Genomic DNA, 24146 nt, shown 5'->3' with positions numbered 1-24146 from the left:
GATCAAAATTCTGAAATATTAATACAAATTAAAACAAGTGTTTTCTATGATATTATATTTAAAATGTATATATATATATATATATATATATATATATATATTATATATTATATAATATATTATTCTATAGTAAAAAATTGTATGTAATTAAGTTAAATGTAAAAATCTGTTTAAAATTACAATAGAGACAGAAGTTTAATAGTAATATGTCAACAAATATATATATTTTAATGTTTTTGAGAGTTATCAAATATTGTTAAAAATAAAACTTTTCTGTGTGTTTTAAAATGTAATTCATTAAAATGTAATTATATTATATATTATACTATAATTTGTGTGATTTGACCAAAAGAAACACAAGTTATGTTACTACAGATTTTTGGTTAAAAATAATATTGACAAACAGTTTTAGAGATCTCAATCTTTCTCCTTTCAAGTAGACATCAGCTCCCTGGTGGCATAAAAGGAACTTACTTCGACACATACGTTTTTAAATGTTTGGTATCTACCGTATTTCAGACAGAAGCTTAGAAACCCACATCAAGAGCATCAGTATTGCTCTATTTTTACCCAGAATGCACGTATTAACCTGTTTCCTTCCCACCCGTCAGTGTTGGTGTACATGGGTAATAGATTTTGGCATAAAAAGAAACAGTTAGATGAAGAGTTGTTTTATCTTGGATGTGGGCCACGGCTCCGGCTGATCAATACCATCCATCCTTAGATTCGCCTCCAGCTCTGGCGCTCTATGTAGGAGCTGGAGGACATTGGGATACAGGGAGAATTTATTTTTGTCTATGCAGCTTGGATGATTTTTTCGGGTGGAGGGGGTGGGGATGTTCTTCAGTATTCACATTCTGAGAGGATGGAGAGAGAGGATAAGTGTTGAGTCCAAATGAAGTGCTGTTGGCCCGTGTGCTGTTCTTCACGAATAATAGCTCGCTTCAGAGCAGTGGAGAGGGTTTTTTATGCAGCCCGAGTGCTTTTCTCCATCAGGAGACCCAGAAATGCCACAGTGCGTTCAACACAACGAGCGTGTATAATTTTTGAATGACACTGAAAAGAACTCGCCAAACACTTCACTAACCTTTAAAATTCATCCGGACCCGAGTGACCACAGGAAGCAAGCTTTTTTGTGTGTTTGCTGCTTGTTTATGAACGAATATGTCTGTTTATTTATTTCTAAAGGTAATGTCCCATCAGCTGACTCGATTTTGGTAGGGAAAGTCACATCTGCTAAGTGTTTTTGCTGAAACAGAATGAAAGAGTGGTGGTGGATGAAATCCGTCCTCTGAGATTTCTTTTGAGAGCATAAGAGCAAGAACAATTGAAGACTGACTGAATGCACTTTATGGAGAGACTTTATCCTGAAAATTGTGATGGGTATTTGTCTTTTCAGAGCTGTCTGTATTCAGATAATGCACATGCTTCTGCTTACTTATTTTATTAGTCATTTAAATGCAGGAGAACTTAAGAAAACCAGCTAATATCCCATCTAGACCTGCTTTTGACTAGTTTAGACAAGGTAATGACTAATTTAGAATGGCCCATGACCCGGTTAGACCAGCTAACGACCCATTTAAACCAGCTAATATCCCATTCAGACCAGCTCATGACCCATTTAGACCAGCTTTTGACCATTTTAGACCAGCTAATGACCAGTTTAAATCAGCTAATCTCACATGTAGACCAGCTCTTGACCAGTTTAAACAAACTAATGACCAGTTTAAAAAGGCTCATGACCTATTTAGACCAACTAATCACCAGTTTAAACCAGCTAATATCCCATCTAGACCCTCTCTTGACTAGTTTAGACAAGGTAATGACTAATTTAGAATGGCTCATGACCCATTTAGATCAGCTAATGACCCGTTTAAACCAGCTAATATCCCATTTAGACCAGCTCATGACCCATTTAGACCAGCCTTTGACCATTTTAGACCAGCTAATGACCAGTTTAAATCAGCTCATGGCCCATTTAGACCAGCTAATGAGCTATTTAGACAAGCTAATGACAAATTTAGAATAGCTCTTGACCAGTTTAGACCAGCTAATGACCAGTTTAAACCAGCTCATGACCTGTTTTGACCAGTTTACACAAACTACTAACCTATTTAAAATGGCTCATGACCAGTTTAGACTGGCTAATGACTGATTTAGACCAGGTCTTCACCAGTTTAGATAAACTAATGACCAGTGTAAAACAGCTTATGACATATTTAAAATAGCTAATGACCAGTTTAAAATGGCTCATGACCTGTTTAGACAAAACTAACAACAGTTTAAACCAGCTAATATCCCATTATGACCAGTTTAGACAAGGCAGTGACTAATTAAGAATGGCTAATGACCAGTTTAGACCAGCTAATGATTCATTTAAACCAGCTCATGACCAGTTTAGACTAACTAATGACCAATTTAGAACAGGTCCTCACCACTTTAGATAAGTTAATAACTAGTTTAAAATGGCTCATGACCTGTTTAGAACAGAAAATGACCAGTTAAGGTAATAAATTATTTAGATCAGCTAATGACCAGTTCAGACTAGCTAACGGCCAGTTTAAACCACCCATTGACCCATTTAGACCAACTAATGACCAATTTAAATGAGTTAATCTCCCATGTAGACCAGCTAATGACCAGTTTAGACCAGCTAATATCCCATTTAGACCAGCTAATGACAAGCTAATGACTAATTTAGAATGGCTCTTGACCAGTTTAAACCAGCTCATGACCTGTTTAGACCAGCTTTTGACCAGTTTACACAAACTACTAACCTATTTAAAATGGCTCATGACCAGTTTAGCCTGGCTAATGACTGATTTAGACCAGGTCTTCACCAGTTTAGATAAACTAATGACCAGTGTAAAACAGCTTATGACATGTTTAAAATAGCTAAGTTTAAAATGGCTCATGACCTGTTTAGACAAAACTAGTGACAGTTTAAACCAGCTAATATCCCATTATGACCAGTTTAGACAAGGCAATGACTAATCAAGAATGGCTAATGACCAGTTTAGACCAGCTAATGATTCGTTTAAACCAGCTCATGACCAGTTTAGACTAACTAATGACCAATGACCAGTTAAGCTAATAAAATATTTAGACCAGCTAATGACCAGTTCATTCTAACTAACGGCCAGTTTAAACCACCTAATGACCCATTTAGACCAACTAATGACCAATTTTTGCTTTGCGAATGAAGCTGACGACTGAACATCGGTGTAACAGAATCAATGAGAATTTCACCAAGCGGCTGTGTTCATATCTCAGGCTCCTGCTAGGAGCAGTCTAGTCAGTTTGATCGCTGGGACACACAGTATGAATGTTGTCCCTGTACCTCATGCAGCTGTTTTGTGTCTGTAGGTGGCGGCTCGCACTGAGAGCGGCGTGAGGCGCCGGACGCAGGCGATGTCGCGCTCCACCAGCAAACGCAAGAGTCGCTTCTCCTCACTATGGGGTCTGGACACCCACTCCAAGAGAAAAAGTAAAGGTCATCCCAGCATTAACCAGGTAAACTACACACACACTTCACAGACACTTGTGTGTTTTCATCTAGAACACAAACATGCATATGCATAGAAAAATTAGCTCTGCTTAAAAATGCATGCTGATCCAGACATGCCACATATTGGTGGTGCACTTTTTTTAATAAGCAGATGAAATGCATGCTGCATAAAACACATAGAATTTATGCTTTCATGTTCTGGTTTTGGTGGGTGTCTGTTAAATTTCCTTTTCAAACAGGTTTTTGCAGAAGGAGATAATCCAGTTAAAAGTCCTCTAGAAGGCATGTTTGAGGGTTCTTCTAGTGAGACGATGGTAAGAAACATGCACGTCTACACTTTGTATGAAAGTGGCAAAAATGCACAAAATTCTATGCAAGCCCACTGCTTTAAATCTAAACTGCCCTGTTCAAAAAGATGCGCTCTGGGCCTGATCTTTGGAGCAGGTTGGCGGAGATGTGGGCGTATATTCATCACTGGCGTTGGCGGAGGTGTAGGTGTAGGCATTCGTGGTGTAGGAATGGTAGAGATGGTTTTGCTAAAATCTGCTGACCTGGGGTGCAGATAAAAGTGTTGATGTTCTGATTCACTCACTCGATCACAAGCAGAGAAAGAAAGATGGTAAAAGTTGAGATTCCAATGCATTACCCAAGAGTTCAAACTGTTCAAAAGTTTGGGGTTTACAGTAAAAACTCGAATATTGTGATTTAAAATAGCTGTTTCTATTTAATTATATTATAAAATCTAATTTATTCCTGTGATGCCAAGCTGAATTTTCAGCATCATTATCTCCAGCCTTCAGTGTCACATGATCTTTCAGAAATCATTCTAGTGTGCTGATTTGTTGCTCATTTCTGATTATTGTCAATGCTGAAAACAGTTGCTTCATATTTTTGTGGAAACCATGATGCATTTTTTTTCAGGAGTCTTTGATGAGTTGAACGTGAACAAGAACAGTGTTTATTTGAAATATATATGTTAAAAAATGTTTAACATTATAAATATATTAACTTACTTTTCATTCATTTAATGCATCCTTGATTAATTAAAGTATTAATTTCTTTAAAAAATAACAAATAAAAATCATACTGATCCCAAACTTTTGAATGTAGTGTTGTATACTGCAAACTTTAAAAAATGTATGCAGTGATAGTATGTTATATTATTGTAACATACTGTCACAGTCAATTTAAAACACTAATTTTAATCCAATTTTGTTGTATACTGTATATTTTGTTACATGTATGTAAAGGTATTTTATGCATACAGAAATTGTGCATAATATCCCATTTAGACCAGCTAATGACCAGTTAAGACCAGCTCTTAACCAGTTTAGACCACGTAATGACCAGTTTAGATCAGCTCATAACCAATTTAGACTAGCTAATGAAAAATTAAGACAAGCTAATGAGCAATTTAAAATGGTTCATGACCTGTTTAGACCAGCAAATTACCATTTTAGACCAGCTCTTGACTAGTTTGGACCAGCTAATGACCAGTTTAGACCAGCTCTTAACCAGTTTAGACCACCTGATGACCAGTTTAGACCAGCTGATGACCAGTTTAGACCACCTGATGACCAGTTTAGACCAGCTGATGACCAGTTTAACCCAGCTCTTAACCAGTTTAGACCACCTGATGACCAGTTTAGACCAGCTAATGACCAGTTTAACCCAGCTCTTAACCAGTTTAGACCACCTGATGACCAGTTTAGAACAGCTAATGACCAGTTTAGACCAGCTCTATACCAGTTTAGACCAGCTCTTAACCAGTTTAGACCAGCTAATGACCAGTTTGGACCAGCTAATGACCAGTTTAAACCAGCTCTTAACCAGTTTAGACCACCTAATGACCAGTTTAGACCAGCTAATGACCAGTTCAGACCAGCTCTTAACCAGTTTAGACCAGCTAATGACCAGTTTAAACCAGCTCTTAACCAGTTTAGACCACCTAATGACCAGTTTAGACCAGCTAATGACCAGTTTAGATCAGCTCATGACCAGTTTAGAACAGCTAATGACCAGTTTAGACCAGCTCTATACCAGTTTAGACCAGCTCTTAACCAGTTTAGACCAGCTAATGACCAGTTTAGACCAGCTAATGACCAGTTTAGATCAGCTCATGACCAGTTTAGAACAGCTAATGACCAGTTTAGACCAGCTCTATACCAGTTTAGACCAGCTCTTAACCAGTTTAGACCAGCTCTATACCAGTTTAGACCAGCTCTTAACCAGTTTAAACCAGCTCTTAACCAGTTTAGACCACCTAATGACCAGTTTAGACCAGCTAATGACCAGTTTAGATCAGCTCATGACCAGTTTAGAACAGCTAATGACCAGTTTAGACCAGCTCTATACCAGTTTAGACCAGATCTTAACCAGTTTAGACCAGCTAATGACCAGTTTGGACCAGCTAATGACCAGTTCAGACCAGCTCTTAACCAGTTTAGACCAGCTAATGACCAGTTTAAACCAGCTCTTAACCAGTTTAGACCACCTAATGACCAGTTTAGACCAGCTAATGACCAGTTTAGATCAGCTCATGACCAGTTTAGAACAGCTAATGGCCAGTTTAGACCAGCTCTATACCAGTTTAGACCAGCTAATGACCAGTTTAGACCAGCTCTTAACCAGTTTAGACCAGCTAATGACCAGTTTAGACCAGCTCTATATCAGTTTGGACCAGCTAATGACCAGTGTAGACCAGCTCTTGACCAGTTTAGACCAGCTAATGACCAGTGTAGACCAGCTCTTGACCACTTTAGACTAATCTTTGTAAATATATTGTCACTTTTGATGAATTTAATGCATTCTTGATGAATTAAAGTATTAATTCCTTAAAAAATAAATATTACTGAACTACTTAAATTAATATTACCAAACTTTTGAATGTAGCATATTGTATACTGCACACTTAAACAAAGTATGCAATGATAGTATGCAATATTATTGTCACATACTGTCACAGTAAATTTAAAACACTTATTTATTGTATACTGTATATTTTGTTACATGTATGTAAATGTATACAGAAAATGTGCATACTATTCACAAAGAAAATGCTGCAGAAATTAAATAGTATGCTAGTTGATATTCCAGTTTTTAGCATACAGTGCACCTCAGATAGGTGATGAGTTCTTAGAAATGATGAGATGAGGTTGATCATCATTCCGCATGATTAATAGCGTCTCTAAAGGCCTCGTTCACAGCTGTGGCTTCACTGTGCTTTCATTTATCACACTACAGAAAGACACCAAGACCCCAGTGAAAGGTCTGCCAAGACCCAGCACAGATCATGACATCTGGTCCAGAGACCACCTCACTCCATCATGGGTGCTGCTGCCAAACGACCAGCCTGTGTTAGCCATCATCCAACCCGGAGAGTCGGCCCTCGACATGCTGGAAACGATCTGCAAGGTAACGCCAAGAAACGCAAGATCTTTCTAGTGCACACAACACTCATCATGATGCCAGGTTTTTACATTCAGAGAGTCACTTTAGTCTTTGTGGGATTGAATGTCAATTTGAAGGTCACTGGTGTAGTAAACTCAGATTCCTCAAAGCATCCCTCAGAGGGTTTTTAAAGTCTCAAGAACGTGTCCACCCCATACAAAGCAATTTGTTCTCTTTCCTCTTGCAGCATGCCGAATGAAAATGTGCTGCATGCTTTCTGATATGAGCGTTTGGGCCTTTTAGCGTGTGATTCCTGTCCATCTGGCCCACTGAGAAGAAGATACAGCCCAGTAACATGTCTTGGCGTCGCTCTTCATCCATTTAATGTGTGTCTCCTTTCATCTCTCCTGGTCTCTCTCCAGGCTCACCAACTGGACCACACTAAACACTATGTGTGGCTTAAATTCCTCATTGACAACCAAGTGCAGTTCTACATCCCCAAACCGGAGGAGGATATTTACGATCTGGTAGGTTTGGAGTTAAACTTGCTCTCCCACCCGCTGCTTGGATGTCTCATTACTTTCATCCTGCTGGGACATCACACTTCATCCAAACACCCTGTCTCCTTCACGGTTTAATAACAAAATCTTGTGTGGAACACAAAAGGAGATGTTTTGTTGATCCCTTTCCCCACCATCTCTCCTTTTGACCTAAAAAATGACCATGGAATTGCTTTATTCTTTAAAGCTTCACCCCGTGTACATCCATCGCCCTTTAACTTCTGTTCAGCATCTTTATTTATTATGTTTTCAGTGTTCAGGTCAGGCACAATCGATCAAGCAGGAACATAAAGTTCTCTGCCTGTGAAATGCGATCTGTATTCTGTCACTCTCACCCTTTCATGTTGTCCCATGTGTGTTGTTTATGCTGTTTGAATGTGGAATATCAAAGATGTGTTCTGTGGAATATTAATGGATAATGTTCTGTGCTTTTCTTTACAGCTGTATAAGGAAATCGAGCTGTGCTGTAAGATTAGGAAGGTCATCCAGTTTGATCGGGATGAGTCCTGCATGATCGGCTACGGTGAGAGCCAAAAATGTGTTATGTTCATCAAGTTGTGTCTGTTTTACATCCACCTATTTATATTGGAAATTTTACAACGGTGCCTGGAAAAGTCATGGAAATGACAAGTGTTCTCAGTTATTTTAGAAGGATTCTTTCAATAAAAAGGTTGCATATATGTGAATATGTGCAATTACATTAGTAGCTTGCAGTTTTATCTTATATGGTCATCTCATGGGGGATGACATGATGAGATCACATGATCAGCCAAATAGTTTTGTCCCAGTAAACTGCATGGTTTTTTGTTGATTCTACAGTCACATCACAAAATGTTAATAAAAGTAGTAGCAATACAATTTTAGAATCATTTATATATTTATATTATATTATTTATAATATATCATTTATATTACATATTAAATTATATATTCATAGTATTTATTAATGATTTATTAATTTAGAATTTTTTAACATTGATTTAAGTTTTAGTAATTTTTTTGTGCTTTTGCAAGTTTATATTTTATATTTATATATAATATATTTATAATTTATTTATAATTTATATGTATTTATAAATATTTTTTTTGTTTTAGTTATTTTAGTACTTCAACTTATGTATTTCATTTAGCTGTCAAAGCCAAAATTAACGTTTTTAAAATGTACCTTTTTAATTAATATTGTTTTATTATTTTAGTTTTATATAAATTACATACAAAATTTTAATAATTTTATTTAATAGTAACAATTAAACATAGACAATCATTTATTATTTTTTTTTATTATTTTTTTATTTTTTGCATTTATATTTTTTATTTTAAACAGATTTATTTAAAAGATTTTTGATCTTTTTGCTCGCCAACCCTGCATTTATTTGGTCCATAATACAGCAAAAGCAGCAATATTGTAAAATATTTTTTAAAATAACTGGTTTCTATTTGAATAATTTTAAAATGTCATTTATTCCTGTGATCAAAACTACATTTTCAGCATCATTACTCCAGTCTTCAGTGTCACATGATCCTTCAGAAATCATTCTAATATGCTGATTTGCTGTTTGAGAAACATTTTTATTATTATTATCAATATTTAAAACAGTTAAATGCATTTTTTCAGGATTCTTTGATGAATAGGATGATCCAAAGTTCAGCATTCATCTGAAATAAAAAGCTTTTGTAACATAAAACACTATACCATTCAAAAGCTTGGAGTCAGTATAATATTTTTAAGGAAAGAAATGATAGACATTTATACTTTTATATAGCAAGGATGCTTTAAGGGCATTTATTATGTTATAAAAGCTGTAAATAAAAGATAAATACTGTTCTTCTGAACTTTCTAGTCATCAAAGAAACCTGAAAAAATTCTACTCGGCTGTTTTCAACAAAATAATAATAAGAAGAAAAAAATTGGAGCAGCAAATGAGAATATTAGAATGATTTCTGAAGCGTCATGTCACTGGAGTAATGATGCTACAAATTAAACTTTGAAATCACATGAATAAACTACATTTAAAATATATTCAAATAGAAAACTGTTATTTTAAATAGTAAAAATATTTTTTGCTGTACTTTGCTGGATCAAATAAATGGAGGCTTGGTGAGCAGAAGAGACTTCTTTAGAAAAACATTAAAAATCCTACTGTTTAAAAACTTTTGGCTGGTAGTGTATTTGATTGTATTTTTATATTGAATTTATTACTGCATGCCAGAAATCCTGAAAAGAATATGCTTATTTATACAAATGCATGTCTATATATGGTGGTAGTAGTTAAAGGGACAGTGCAGCAAAAAGTGAATCATTCTACAATAATTTATTTTCTGGTCCAAAGATATGATGGAAAATGATGACAGAATTTTCATTTTTGTAAGAACTATCCCTTTAATGATTTGACCTTGAAGCTGAAAGGTTGTAAGTTCAAACCCTTTGAGGTTTGCGTCACGATCAAACTTGATTATGACGTCTATCACTTCATCTCTGTCTCTCGCAGGTTTTTCTATCTCAGTGGTGGAGGAGGACAGCGTTCAGCAGCTCTATATCACTGATGTGAGAGCTGGAGGATTAGCGTTCGCAAAAGGTTCATTAGCTCGTTTCACCTCCTAATTACATTCTCTTTCTCCGTTCACCCCTGTCTCTTGGTTTGTTCTTTTCTTTCTCTCTTTCTCTCTGTCCGTTGAGCATCTGCTCAGGAATCAAGCTGTAAGTAATTGCTGTGATATCTGTGCTGTGCTCCTGGTGTTATGTAACATGTTGTCAGCTCTATGGGGTTTCTGAGAGCCAAAGATTGCAGATTTATTCTCTACCCCTCTAAACTCGAATTAATGACAAACGATAGAAGGAATCAGAGAGGCGATTAAAGTCGGATTCCTCCATACTTGTAACACACCTGCACAGGGAACGTGATGCAAAACAGGATTTTCCTTAGCCGTTTTGAAGATTTTGTAGAGCGTTTACAGGCATTTTTTTGCACAGGTACAGTAGCAGAAATGGATCTAACATTGGAGATTCAAGTGTTCTTGCACTAAGATACTTGACAGTAGCTAATATTATAAATGGATTTCAGGGCAAAATATAGAAGATGGCCCCTTTAAATGACCATCAAAGCAAGCTTATCTTGACATCCAGACGCTGTCAACATGCCGAATGAGACTCTCGTCTCTCTGAGTGATGTGTGGGTGATCAGTGTGGCAGGATCAGGTCCGATTGGCTTATTGCTGACATTTCACGTTGCCCAGAGAACTGGGTCAAACCCGCGAGCCAAAGGGCCAATGGAAAACTACAGACAATTTCTTTTTTTATTGCATCTATTTATTTTGCTGCTGACCTTCACATCAGTGAGGATGGGACATTGTATTACTTTTATGACATATTTCAAATTGAAACAGAATATTTGAGCAGAAAATGTTGTGCAGGACTTAAATGTATATGTTGTGCTCATATTAGATTGTAAAATGTTGGCTTTCCATATCAGAATGAAGTTTTAGTACTTATTATTTAGTAACTTATTCTAGATAATTTTATTTCTAGACATTATTTCTACATTTCTAATTTTAGTATAGTTATGTTTTTAATCTAATATTTTTTAGTGCTGAGCAGAATTAATCGTGACTATTCGCATTAAAAAATAAAAGTTGTTGTTTATATAATATATGTGTGTGTAATGTGTACATTTATTTTGTAAATATAAAGACACATACATGCAGTATATATTTTTATTCATATTAGAGCTTCAAAACGATTAGTCGTGATTAATCGATTCAAAATAAGTTTAGGTTTACATACTATATGTGTGTGTGTACTGTGTATATTTATTTTGTATATATACACACATACATGTATATATTAAAGAAAAATATATTAGATTTATATGTGAAATGTTTATATTTATATATAATGTAAATTATAAACACGTGTTTACAAAAATCTTTTTAAATATATACAAATATATGCGTGTGTATTTATATATACATAATAAATATACAGTACACACACACATATGTGACCCTGGACCACAAAATCAGTCTTAAGTCGCTGGGGTATATTTGTAGCAATAGCCAAAAATACATAGTATGGGTCAAAATTATTGATTTTTCTTTTATGTCAAAAATCATTAGGAAATTAAGTAAAGATCATGTTCCATGACGATTTTTTGTAAAATTCCTACTGTAAACCTATCAAAATGTAATTTTTGATTAGTAATATGCATTGCTAAGAACTTAATTTGGACAACTTTAAAGGTGATTTTCTCAGTATTTTGATTTTTTGCACCCTTAGATTTCAGATTTTCAAATAGATGTATCTCGGCCAAATATTGTCCTATCCTAACAAACCATACATCAATAGAAAGCTTATTTATTGAGCTTTCATATGATGTATATATCTCAGTTTTGTAAAAATTTAACCTTATGACTGGTTTTGTGGTCCAGGGTCACATATAGTATGTAAACATTAACCTTTATTTTAAATCGATTAATAGCGACTAATCATTTTACAGCTTTAATTAATATAATTTATATTATATATAAATATATTTAATATATAAACAACATATTTTTTTAAATATACATGCATAAGTGTATTTAAATATTCGTAATAAATATACACAGTACACAAAAATTAAAACTTTTATTTTGGATGCACTATTTATTTTATTTTCAGTAGTTTTATTTTATTATATTTTGGATTTATTCTATTTATTTTTGTAGTTTTTGTTCTTATTATATTTATTATGGATCAAGGAGGCTAAACAATGTTAATTTATTTATCTATTTATTTATTTTGTCTTAAGAAATTAAATAGATTGCCATTTTTTGTCATGATGTATTTAGGACCAAAAATTCATGATCTTCAGTTCTGTGTAGAACTTCATGAATTCTACTTTTGCTTTTTGTTGTATTAATTTATTAATTGCTTGCAAGTTCACTGTGCATTTCATCCATTTTCCATATCTCAAGAAGTCTATGACTGCAATATTCCACTACTTAATTATTCATGAAATGTTACCATATTTAAATGACTGCAGGTCTGAATGCGGGAGATGAGATTCTGCAGCTGAACGGGAAGGACGCCCGCACTCTGACCTTCGCTGACATGAAGGTGGCGTTCGCTCAGGTCTCTCTCTCTCTCACCGTCAACACGCTGCCCCCTGTTGACCGCCGGCAGCTCTGCTTTCTGCCACCGAGACGCTCGGACGGTGTGGACAACCTCTACACAGACATCTTCTCTCAGAGTCAGGGTGAGGAGAGGCCAGAGATCTGCTGAACCGTTTATTTGACTGTTTTTGTGTTTTGATTCAGTCTTAGTATATAGCGTCTAGAAAAATTGCAATGTTCAGTGCAGTTATCTGAAAATGTAAAAAATGAATTGTGTTTCCACAGAGGAGATTCTTGACGATGGAGTGGGTCTGATCGTGGAGACTTCAGGAGACAGTTTAGATGACGACTCAGAGCTCTTTGCTGAATTTGATGACTATGGAAAGGTAAATAGCTCTGTTTACCTGATCAAAGTTTACCTTGCAAGATATTAGCCTGGATCTTGCCCATACCGACGGGCTACTTTTCCTGTCTGTGCGTGGGTTTCGTTCACACTCACCAAATCTAGAACTGCAGGCCTTCGAAACTCTGAACTCTGAGCGAGAAGTATCACACTGCAGAAACGCTTCACCATCTGTCATCTGTGCTGTTTTTAAATGGGAGGACGCTTACAGTTCAGTTGGTTTTTGTCATTTGTCGTGTCACACTGATAAATTTGACCCTGTCTGTCTAGTAATTGTTTATTGTTCAATCTATCTATCTATCTATCTATCTATCTATCTATCTATCTATCTATATATCTATCTATCTATCTATCTATCTATCTATCTATCTATCTATCTATCTATCTATTTATCTGTCATTCTATCGTTCTATCATTTTATTGTTTTATCTAACATTTTATCTTTCTATCTATCGTCCCATCGTTCTGTCGTTCTATCTATCGTTCTATCATTCTGTTGTTCTGTCTTTCTATCGTTCTTTCTATCTAGCGTTCTATCTATTTATCTATCTATCAATCATTATGTCATTCTATCTATCATTCTATCTATTGTTCTGTCATTCTATCTAGCATTTTATCATTCTATTTCTCTATCTATCATCTATCTATCTATCTATCTATCTATCTATCGTTATATCTATCGTTCTATCATTGTATCGTTCTGTCATTCCATCATTCCATCATTCTATCATTCTATCTATTCTATCTAGCATTCTATTTCATCTATCGTTCTGTCGTTCTATCTGTCATTCTATTTCTATCATTCTATCTATCATTCTTTTGTTCTATCATTCTTTCTTTCTATCAATCTATCGTTCTATATATCTATTTATCATTCTATCTATCTATCTATCTATCTATCTATCTATCTATCTATCTATCTATCTATCTATCTATCTATCTATCTATCTATCTATCTATCTATCTATATCTATTGTTCTGTCAGTCTATCTATCATTCTATCTTTCTATCATTCTATCTATTGTTCTATGGTTTTATCGTTCTATCGTTTTACCATTCTATCTATCTTTCTATGTATCATTCTATCTACTCACTGTAATAATGAACTGTCTGCAGTCTATCTTGTGCCGGAAGCTTTTGCAGAGTGTTTGGAGATAATTAGTTTGCGTTAAGATGGGTGACTGTAAAACAGAGGTCATTTGATTCTCTTTTGCATCCTAATTGCTTTATTATGAGGCACAATTAACCGAATCTTGGATGCAGCGATGAAGATGGTCTCAGAAGATGGTCTCTATCTGAGAAGAGTCAGACATAACAGTTTCACGTGTAGACGTCGTGAGAGTGTGTGTGTGTGTGTATGTGTGTGTGTGTGTGTGTGTGTGTGTGTGTGTGTGTGTAGCTATTTATCCACGTCTCCAAGCTGCAGGATGCAGTCACAGTTGTTTTATTGGACGGACGTGTTGATGGATGTGTCGAGATGATGGAACCAATCAGATTCCACACGACCCTTCTGTATTTACATGGAGGAACTATTTTCAGAAAGCTGTTTCCAGAATTCCCTGTAAATTTTATGTCACTAGAGCGCTGTTGAGTCAAGACCTTAGTAGTAGAAACAGAAAAAAATTATATTTGATGATGTTCATCCATTCCTAAACCTAATTTCTAGACATTAACATGGTTTAGAACCGGTCTTTGTTCCTAGTCCAGCTGAGATCAGCAGTGATGGTCTTCTCCACTGCAGGTTTAGACTGGTTCTGTTATAGTTCGTAAACGTCTCACATGTGTGTCTCTATCTGTGAGAGGAATAATAGAGATACTCAAATTAGTCAGGAGCCACTTTAAAGAATATGAGATTACATTTTTCCTAATTCTTAATTGATTTTTGAAATGTGTGGCTTATAATGTGTTTTATAATGCATGCTATATTCAACATTATGAATGTTTCAGTATGTTGACTTCTCTACTATTTCACATGCAAATATCTTATTTACACTACCGGTCAAAAGTTTTTGAACAGTAAGATGTCTAATGGTTTTTAAAGAATTCTCTCACTGCATTTATTTTTTTCCAAAATTCAGCAAAAGCAGTACTATTGTGAAATAGTTTTACTATTTAAAATAACTGTTTTCTATTTGAATTTATTTTAAAATTTGATTAACTCCTGCGATTTATATGTGTAAACTCGTTCTAATATGCTAATTTGCTGTTCATGAAACATTTTTATTACTATTATTATTTACAAAAATATACAATATTTAAAACATTTGAGTATGTTTTTAACAGGATTATTTAATGAATAGAAAGATCCAAAGATTAGCATTTATATAACAATATACACTATTCAACAGCTTGGAGTCAGTATATTTGAGGTGGGGATAAACAGTAGAAATTAATGCTTTTATTGAACAAGGATGTTTCAAATTAATCAATAGATAAAGACATTTATAATGTTACAAGAGATTTCTATTTCAGATGAATGCTGTTCTTCTGAACTTTCTATTCACCAAAGAAACCTGAAAAAAATTCTACTCAGCTGTTTTCAGCATAATAATAATAATACATATTTTCTGAGCTGCAAATCAGACATTAGAATGATGTAATGATGCTAAAAATTGAGCTTTGATATCACAGGAATAAATTACATTTTAAAATATATTCAAATAGAAATCAGTTATTTGAAATAGTACTTTTTGCTGTACTTTGGATCAAATAAATGCAGAGATTAAAAACATTTAAAAAAATCTTCCGACTGGTAGTGTACTTAGTATTCATGTGTTAAGTCAAAAACAATTCTTTCTCGTACTAATTGGATGCAGCAGTTAAGAAATCAGTCCGTTTTGTCTGTTTTCACTGTCAAGCTTTCCACATTTTTCCATTGTCACATTTTTGTGTTGCTAAGTGCAATTCACACAGTTTGAATATGCTCCAAGCTGTTGCACCAATCAGTGATGACAGTATTTGCATATCCTGATGTTTTGCTTCTCGATTATTCATGTAGAATTATGACTTGCGAAACATTTTTGGAATTAGTCTGCTTGCTCCACCAATTAAATGCAATGTAAAAATAAGTTTTACACCTCATCTGATCTGCAAGCAAGTGCCACAGCATGAAAAAAAACAGATCTCTCACATCACAAGCCCAGTTTTTGAGCATCTCTAATGTGCAGGATGAGTTGGTTCTGGATCTGTTGGTTGGCTGTCAGGCCCAGGCAGAGAGATGCACTTTGGGTCAGCAGAGAGACAGCGGGACTCTGGGTCTCGCTGGGAGCTTGGAGAAGATTGCTTTTGGCATGCATAGACATGTGTCTGTCTCTTTGCATAGCACCATCTCTCTGGCCTTTATTAAAAAAGAAAAAGCAGCATAGGGCAGGCGGGGAATGCAAAGGAATCTATAATCAGCTTTAGTGCACACTCATATATATACAAACACACACACACACACACACACACACACACACACACACACATAGTGTGTAATGCAGGCTATCTTTAATGAATGTAATTCAGGTTTAGTCTGAACGTGCTCTGAAAATATGAATAATTCTGAGCCACAAGACGCAACTAAATATGATCTCCCTCAGCGATTCAGGTTTGTTTATCTTCTCTGGCATTATGTGTGCGGCACTAAAAATGAACGTAACTAAAACTGAATGTCACCCAGTGCATTAGAAATAAATATCAAAGGAGCTACATTTATATATACATAAATAAATATATATGTACAGTATATATGTGTGTGTGTGTAATGCAGTGCAATATTATTCACAGCGATTCTTCCCCAGAAATGATTTTGGACACATAAGTCACACTTATTATAAATGTCAGTGCAACAAAATATCAAAGAAGTGCATTTATTTGCATTTATTGCTCAGTTTTCAAGCAAAACGTTTCAGAAAAACAAATTAGCGACGCTAAAAGTCATTGCAAAAATGACTCTGAAAAGTTTAAAAGGTTTGTGACGAGAATGAATCTTTACTTTCAAATGCCACTTAGTTTGATCATTTCACATGCTGTGTCATTTATGCATTTTTATTGTGGCTGTTGCAAGTGTACAAACACTTTTTGGATCCAGTTTTTTTGTATTTTATGTATTTTTAAAAGCATAAAGATGACCTGACATTGTGAAAACTTAATTTTGGGGTTATCGGGAAGAGATTTGAATGCTGACCACTGCGCCGAGGCTCTTCATTGTTATTGTTATTTACAATTTCGTCCGACAGGTTTTAGTTTTAATTGTGGAAACTTATTGTAATGTATCCATGTTTAAATAAGTTGTCAACATTTTCACTTCATGAGCTCAGGTGTGAATAATTGTACATTAGCAGTGCTTCTCTATCTGCTGGGATACTGTTCAGATGGACTAGAGAGGGATTTGTACTCGCGGATCATTTGAAAAAACATTTCTTGTGATTTGTCATTTTCTGCTTGCTGATCTCCACTTTAACAGGCGGTTGGGCTTGTGGTGTGTGTGGTTTGTTATATCAGGAGACGTGTTTGAGGCTAAAAGTGTTCAGTAGAGGATTTGGCAAGTTGAGTCTTTAGTGCTGGTCTTCTGCCTGCATTTCTTATTCTTTTTTAGGTGGCTGTTAGTTTTTGCTGTAACAGACGATTCTTGTTTTTTTTGTGCATTTTTGTTTAGAAGAGTGGGGTTGGTTTCTGGATGTTTTTGAAAGAAGTTGCTTCTGCTCACCAAGGCTGCATTTATGTAATAAAAAATACTGTAAAAACAGCGAAAATGTGAAATATTATTACAATTTTAAATGAGTGTGTTCTGTGTTAATATATGTTAAAATGTAATATATTCCTGTGATCAAAGCTAAATTTTTAGAATCATTACTTCAGTCTTTACTGTCACATGATCCTTCAGAGATCATTGCAATATGCTGATTTGCTGCTCAAGAAACTTTTCAAATTCTTATCAATGTTGAAAATAGTTGTGCTGTATCATATTTTTTTGTGGATACTGTGATACATTTTTATCAGGATTGTTTAATTAATAGAAAGTCTAAAAGAACAGCATTTATTTAGTAGCATTATAAATGTTTTTACTGTCTCTTCAGATCAATTTAATGCAGTCTTGCCGAATAAAAATATTAATTTCTTTTAAATAATCCTATCTAAAGACACAAACATTATATAAAGTAGGGCTCAACGCTAAGGATTTGTTCTACTGGTCCGGTCGTATAAAATAATAAAACAGATATTGTTTGCATTGTTTCTGATAAATGTAACCTTTACAAATATTTGATATATTAAATATTAAAATTTGAAATATTGTTGGGGAAGAGAACACACTACATAGTGTTACTGTATAAATATGGATTTAACCCTTACAGTTACAAATGCAAAAAAAAGTGATATTTTTAAACATGAAATGTTGAATATTCATTTAGGAAGTTATAAAAAATTAAATAGGCACTCTTAATCAGTGAGTCATTAAGATTCAGTTGATTCAGTCAAACGAATGATTCATTCAGGAGTGAAGCATTTTACTGAATTAATATATGAGTTGATTCAGCCAATTCGTTAAACAAATTCAAATTCAAAAAGCTGATTCATTTATTCGTGTGTTGCCCAGAAATGCAAAACATTGTCTTTATCTTTGTTTGGAGCTATTTTGGTAGGAGAAATAGAACAAAAATGGACAATATCATGTCTGAAATGAAAGTCCCCTAAAATGTTTAACTTCCTGTTTATTGAACTGTTGTATAACATCAATATCACTTTGTGATCTTACTGATATTTGGCAAAAAAAAAAAAAATGGTACTCTTTGTGTGATTTTGGTTAATAATGTCATTTATATGTAAATATAAAAAACCTTCAGGAGCATTTTTGGCCCAATTTAGAAATTTGGGGTATTCTAAATGCATTTTAATAGACTAAATATCACAGTGAAAGCATCCACTCTAAATCGTTTAACAACAGTTAGCCTACAGTATTATCATAGACAATATATCACACACTTGTACAATGTGCACTGGCCCAATCGGCATTTCTGTCAACTGGCCTGAGCATCGTCCTTATTGTTGAACCCTGTAAAAAGACAAACTTTTATTTTGGATGCAATTAATTGCAGTTGATTAATTCAACACCCTTACTTTCAAAGAACATTTCTTACACTCTTATAAAGGTGCTTTATGATTCCATAGAAGAACCTTTTGTTGTCTAAATGGTTCCATTAAGAACCTTTAACATCTGAAGAACTTTTCGGATTCACAAAAGGTCCTTTGTGGTGAAAGAAGGTTCTTCAGATTATAAAAAGGTAAGAAAGAAGTGGTTCTTTAAAGAAGCTTTGACCGAATGCTTCTTTGTGGAACCAAAAATGGTTCTCCTATGGCATCGCTGTGAAAAGTGTACTGACCCCAAACTCATTCAAAACTGAATGGATGTTTAAATTTTACATTTGAATGTAAATAGTCAATTACATTTTTTACACATTGACAAAGAGAGGAAGTTTTTCAGTGATAGCATGACCAAAATAAAGTAAATTCGATCATTCAGACGTGACTTGAAGGCAGCATGAGTCTGTAGAGCTGAAGTGATTCTGCCGTATCATTGTTCTGCGGCGCATCTCACCGGCCGTGTTTAACGATCGCGCCCCCTGCGCTCCACCATCGCAGCATGTGTTCACGAACCGCAGTGGAGCCTGAATCACAGGATCTGACGGTGCATTTTTCTCTGTGCTCTTTTAAGTCCTAGTGCATTCATTCTGTTTATTTTCCCCCGCTGGCTCTCTCTCTCTCTCTCTCCGCACGGCAGTTCAGATGATCAATCTTTATGAAACAGACACTCGCTCCGGTCCTATATTATAAATCACGAGGCTGCTGTTCAATTGATTCGCTCATCTGAATGCACAGCTACTGTGCTGGTCTTCAAAACCAATCATTCAATTTCTATTTGTGAGAAAAGCCTCCAGCTTTTGCTTTACTACTAGTCGACTAGTTGTTCATCATCTTTAGCTTTGTATTTTTAGCGCTGATGCTTTAATTAGCATACAGACAGCTGTTAGACAGTTTGCTCGTTAAAACCCTTCATCCCCTTTTAAGCGCTTCTGCTATAGACGTACACACGCAGACGGACGTTTTTGGCCTTTGCGTCATGACTCACAGTCCTCTACAATAAGCGTTACGTGTTTAAGATGACGTTTCAGGTTGAAAATACCTCAAGACCCCTCTCTCAAGGTGTTTTTAAACTCCAGAATGTGTCAGAAATGCATCAAATAGTGGTCAGGTGAACCTAAAACCAGTCTAATTAGTATTGTGATTATTTTTGCATGCTTTAAAAAGTTTTCAGCTGGGTTTTTTTCATGATTTTAAACAACTAGAAACTAGTTTTTCCAAGCTGGGAGACTACCATGTATCCATCAAGACCAACTTAGGCTGGTTCAAGTTGTTATTTTAAGCAGGGAAATTCAGTGGAAGTGTGGATTTCCCTTTGTGTAGGTGTGCGACACGCATGTGCTTGTTTCTTCACAGCGTGCAGCCCTTTATCCTCATAATAAGATCAATAAAAAGATCCATATTTCCATTGTAACAATAAGTTCTTGTGAAGTCAGGAAAGTGTTTGGAATATATTTACTTATATTGGAATATGAATAGCCTAATCTTATTACACTGCAAGGTTTCATACTTAAATTATAGTCACATTTACTGTTGTTTGGCAAATTTTCAAGCCAAAAATTCAAGGAATTCATGCAAATAGAAATAAAAAAGATAAGCTCAAATAATAGGTTTTGTTTTTAATTAGTGTATTTAAAAAGAGGTATTCTCAGACAGTTAAGAAATATAATTTACTTAAATTTTGAAAGAAAAAAAATCTTTTAGTTTGTTAAAATGTGTAATATTACCTAATTAATATTTATGTATGATAATATTTATGTAATATTTCTAATTTTACCTAAATATCAATTCATATTTCCATTAGGGTTTTCACAAAGTAAGAATTCAGATTTTTTATTTTATGTACTAGGGATGTAACAATATCAAAATCGCAATCACAATACGATAATATCACGATATGAAGTCCACAATACAATATTATTGCGATATTTAAAAAAAAAAGACAAATAAAGACTTGGGACAAAAATGTAAAATTTAATCTACACTGTAAAAAGTTTTCACCAGATTCAACTTTAAAACCTAAGTTCAGCAGCTGCCTTAAGTTTTTAAGTTAAATCAGCTTAAAACTACAAGTCATTTGAACTTGTTGTAATCAAAATGTGTTGATTTAACTTGTGAGTTTAAATGACTTAAGTTGATTTAACTTAACATTTTAAGGCAGCTACTAAACTTAAGTTTTTAAGTTGAAACTGATAAAAACTTTTTACAGTGTATGTTCTTAACTAAGTAAACTTAAGTCAGAAAAAAGTCAGTGAATTGACTTGTACCTGAACTTTAAAGGGGACTCAAGCCTCTTTTTATTTGTGGTATACTGTCTTAGTCTAAATTACGTTCACTCTGGTGTTTGAGGAAGTCAAACTAATTGGAATATAATAGAAACTGAGGCGTTCTGAGGTGCAAAAAACACCAGATAATGAGCTGATCACCTGAAAGAAGTGCCGCGAAAACAGATTTGACTAAGCCATATTGTGCTTTCGGTTTTAGTTTATTTGATAGATACTGTGCCAAAGCATAATGGCCCTTGTTTAAACCTTTTATGTTAGAATAAAAAGTTTAAGTATATTTTAAGAACAACACTTTTTGCTCGGAAGACCTAACGTTTCATATCATCATGTGACCAAGATATTGATAATACCGTTACATCCCTAACATATACATATCCATTTAATTCACTTAGCAAAATAACAAAAGCAGTCAAATGTCAAAACGTAAAAAAAAATATATATATATATATTAAAAATGCATCACTTAAAGGGATGGTTCGGAGTAGAATTGACTTCATTGCTATGCACTCCGAAGCCCATCTAAATACCCCATCCAAAGTTTTTTTTACCTTAGTCTAACATTTATGAAGATATTAGAGTTTTTCGAATTGCTTGTTAAAGGAGTGAATGGTACGTGATGTATCTCGTAAATTGCACCACTAAACGTGCAAGTAATCTTACCAAACTTGTACAGTAGTGTAAATAGGTTATGTACTCACAAAACGCTGCATCAGAACATTTGTAAGTCCACCATGAGTGTTTTAAAAACACGTTTTACCCGAGAACTACTAGTCTCAGAAACTACAAGTCGACGTCGCTTCCCTGGTTTGAAAAAAGCACGTAAAAGTCCTCCTACAAGTTGACATGCAGACAGATGTAGTAGGAGGACTTTTACGTGCTTTTTTCAAACCAGGGAAGTGACGTCGACGTGTCGCCATTTGTAGTTTTTGAGACTAATAGGGATCGGCTAAAACGTGATTTTAAAACACTCATGGTGGACTTACAAATGTTCCGATGCAGCGTTTTGTGAGTACATAACCTATTTACACTACTGTACAAGTTTGGTAAGATTACTTGCACGTTTAGTGGTGCAATTTACGAGATACATTACATGTACCATTCACTCCTTTAACAAGCAATTCGAAAAACTCTAATATCTTCATAAATGTTCGACTAAGGTGAAAAAAACTTTGGATGGGGTATTTACATGGGCTTCGGAGTGCATAGCAATGAAGTCAATTCTACTCCGAACCATCCCTTTAACTTTAAATCAGCAAAGGAGTGGAAAAGTGGAAATCAGGATTAAGGGGTAATACAAGACTTCTTTACCTTAAATGGTTGTCGAAAGCAAACTAAATGCTACAAAATGCATATTTTGTGATAAACATGTTTGAGCAAAACAGACACTGTTTTGGGAATTAGCACCCAATGAATAAGAAACAAGCATGGATTTCATTTGCCAAATATAGTGCACCATAAAGGAGGTGTAATTAACTAGTCTTTCAGACAGCTTGTACAGTTGCATATCTCTAACATTCTTACTCCACTGATATTCTTGTGTGGCTGAACTTGCCCAGCCCATCTTGAACAATACCAAGCACAACCTTGGAGAGGAGATTCCTTCCACTTCCTCTTCCTTTTCCTCTTCCTCTCTCCGTTCACCCTTGATTGTTTTTACGTGTGCATTGAGTATCTTAACTTATGTAGCTGAGTGTTTGCTCAGCGTGCCAGGAAGAGAGAGAAGATAAATTAGGTGGTGTCGCATCAGAACGGGCGGGTGAATACGGAGTTGGACGAGCAGAGAGGAGGTGGGCGAACGAGAGAGAGAGAGAGAGAAGAGCGAGTGGTTCCATCTCTCTCTCTCTCTCTCTCTCTCTCAGCTCTGTCATTTGTTCTATTTGTCATAAGCGGAGGGATGTTGTTGGGTGCTGCAGCAGTGAATCTGTGATTTCTGAGGCGTTTCCTGTAACTGATCCAGCGTCAGTGACAGTGGGCCGGCGCGTTTCTCTCCGAGGCTGTTTCTGCTGATCCTGAGTCAGTTATGTCTGTGCTGAAACGCAACAGACACAGCAAACGCTCGTCGGACTCCATCTATGACCTACTGCACCTGGTGAGAAGCGTTTTATGAATGGCGTTTTTCTTAAATCACTGTCTTTTATTGATCAGTCGGATAGTTTTTCTTATCCTGAGCTGGGGATTATTGATGCTTTGGGTTTCTGCGCTGGTTTTTGTTGGGGTTTTGTATATTGTTGCAGTTAGAACATCAGATGTTTGGGTTTTCTAGTTAAAAGTGATGATTATTAATATGTTATTCATGGAGATGTTGTTTTTTGGCGTGATAATGAATTAAAATAGCATGCATATTGTCATAAATCAAAGTCTCATCATGTTAACGTCTAATATTATGATTTTAGGTTTGACTTGTTTGTCTTTGAATACTTTTATAGACCAATCGGATTGTGAAAATGACAATTTTGTGCTTTTGCATGCTGGAAAAGAGTTTACACCAGCCTAAAGTGCTTTAAGATGATTCCAAACTGGTTTCCAGCTAGATTTAGGTGGTTTTAGAGGGTTTTTAGACACTTTTGTACAGTTGCAAACCAGTTTATCCTTGCTTATAGAGCAGTATACATCTGTTAAGACCATCAAACCACCTTAGGCTGGTTTAAGTTGTTATTTTAAGCTGGGTGTGGCGATCTTGTTGGGATTTCATGGAGGAAAGTTCACTGGAAGTGTGGATTTCCCTTTGTGTAGATGCACAACGTGTGTGTTTGTTTCTTCACAGCATGCAGTCTTTTATACTCATAATA

The 24146-nt window shown here is 35.1% G+C and overlaps 1 protein-coding gene across 1 annotated transcript in view; it reads left to right on the top strand.

Annotated features, from left to right (window-relative positions):
• Nucleotides 1–24146, top strand: part of tiam1b (TIAM Rac1 associated GEF 1b) — a 62630-nt gene that overhangs the window by 18788 nt on the left and 19696 nt on the right. The window contains exons 8-16 of the mRNA XM_073818047.1: nucleotides 3367–3513; nucleotides 3748–3822; nucleotides 6752–6922; nucleotides 7321–7425; nucleotides 7900–7981; nucleotides 9948–10034; nucleotides 12480–12692; nucleotides 12835–12927; nucleotides 23394–23446. Of these exons, the coding sequence (XP_073674148.1) occupies nucleotides 3367–3513; nucleotides 3748–3822; nucleotides 6752–6922; nucleotides 7321–7425; nucleotides 7900–7981; nucleotides 9948–10034; nucleotides 12480–12692; nucleotides 12835–12927; nucleotides 23394–23446 (1026 nt within the window). The remainder of the gene's footprint in view (nucleotides 1–3366; nucleotides 3514–3747; nucleotides 3823–6751; nucleotides 6923–7320; nucleotides 7426–7899; nucleotides 7982–9947; nucleotides 10035–12479; nucleotides 12693–12834; nucleotides 12928–23393; nucleotides 23447–24146) is intronic.

This window comes from Garra rufa, chromosome 14 (genome assembly GCF_049309525.1).
Source record: "Garra rufa chromosome 14, GarRuf1.0, whole genome shotgun sequence".
NCBI classification, from domain to species: Eukaryota; Metazoa; Chordata; class Actinopteri; order Cypriniformes; family Cyprinidae; genus Garra; species Garra rufa.
The sequence above is the reverse complement of the archived record's forward strand: the minus strand, read 5'-3'. Positions and strand labels throughout refer to the sequence as shown.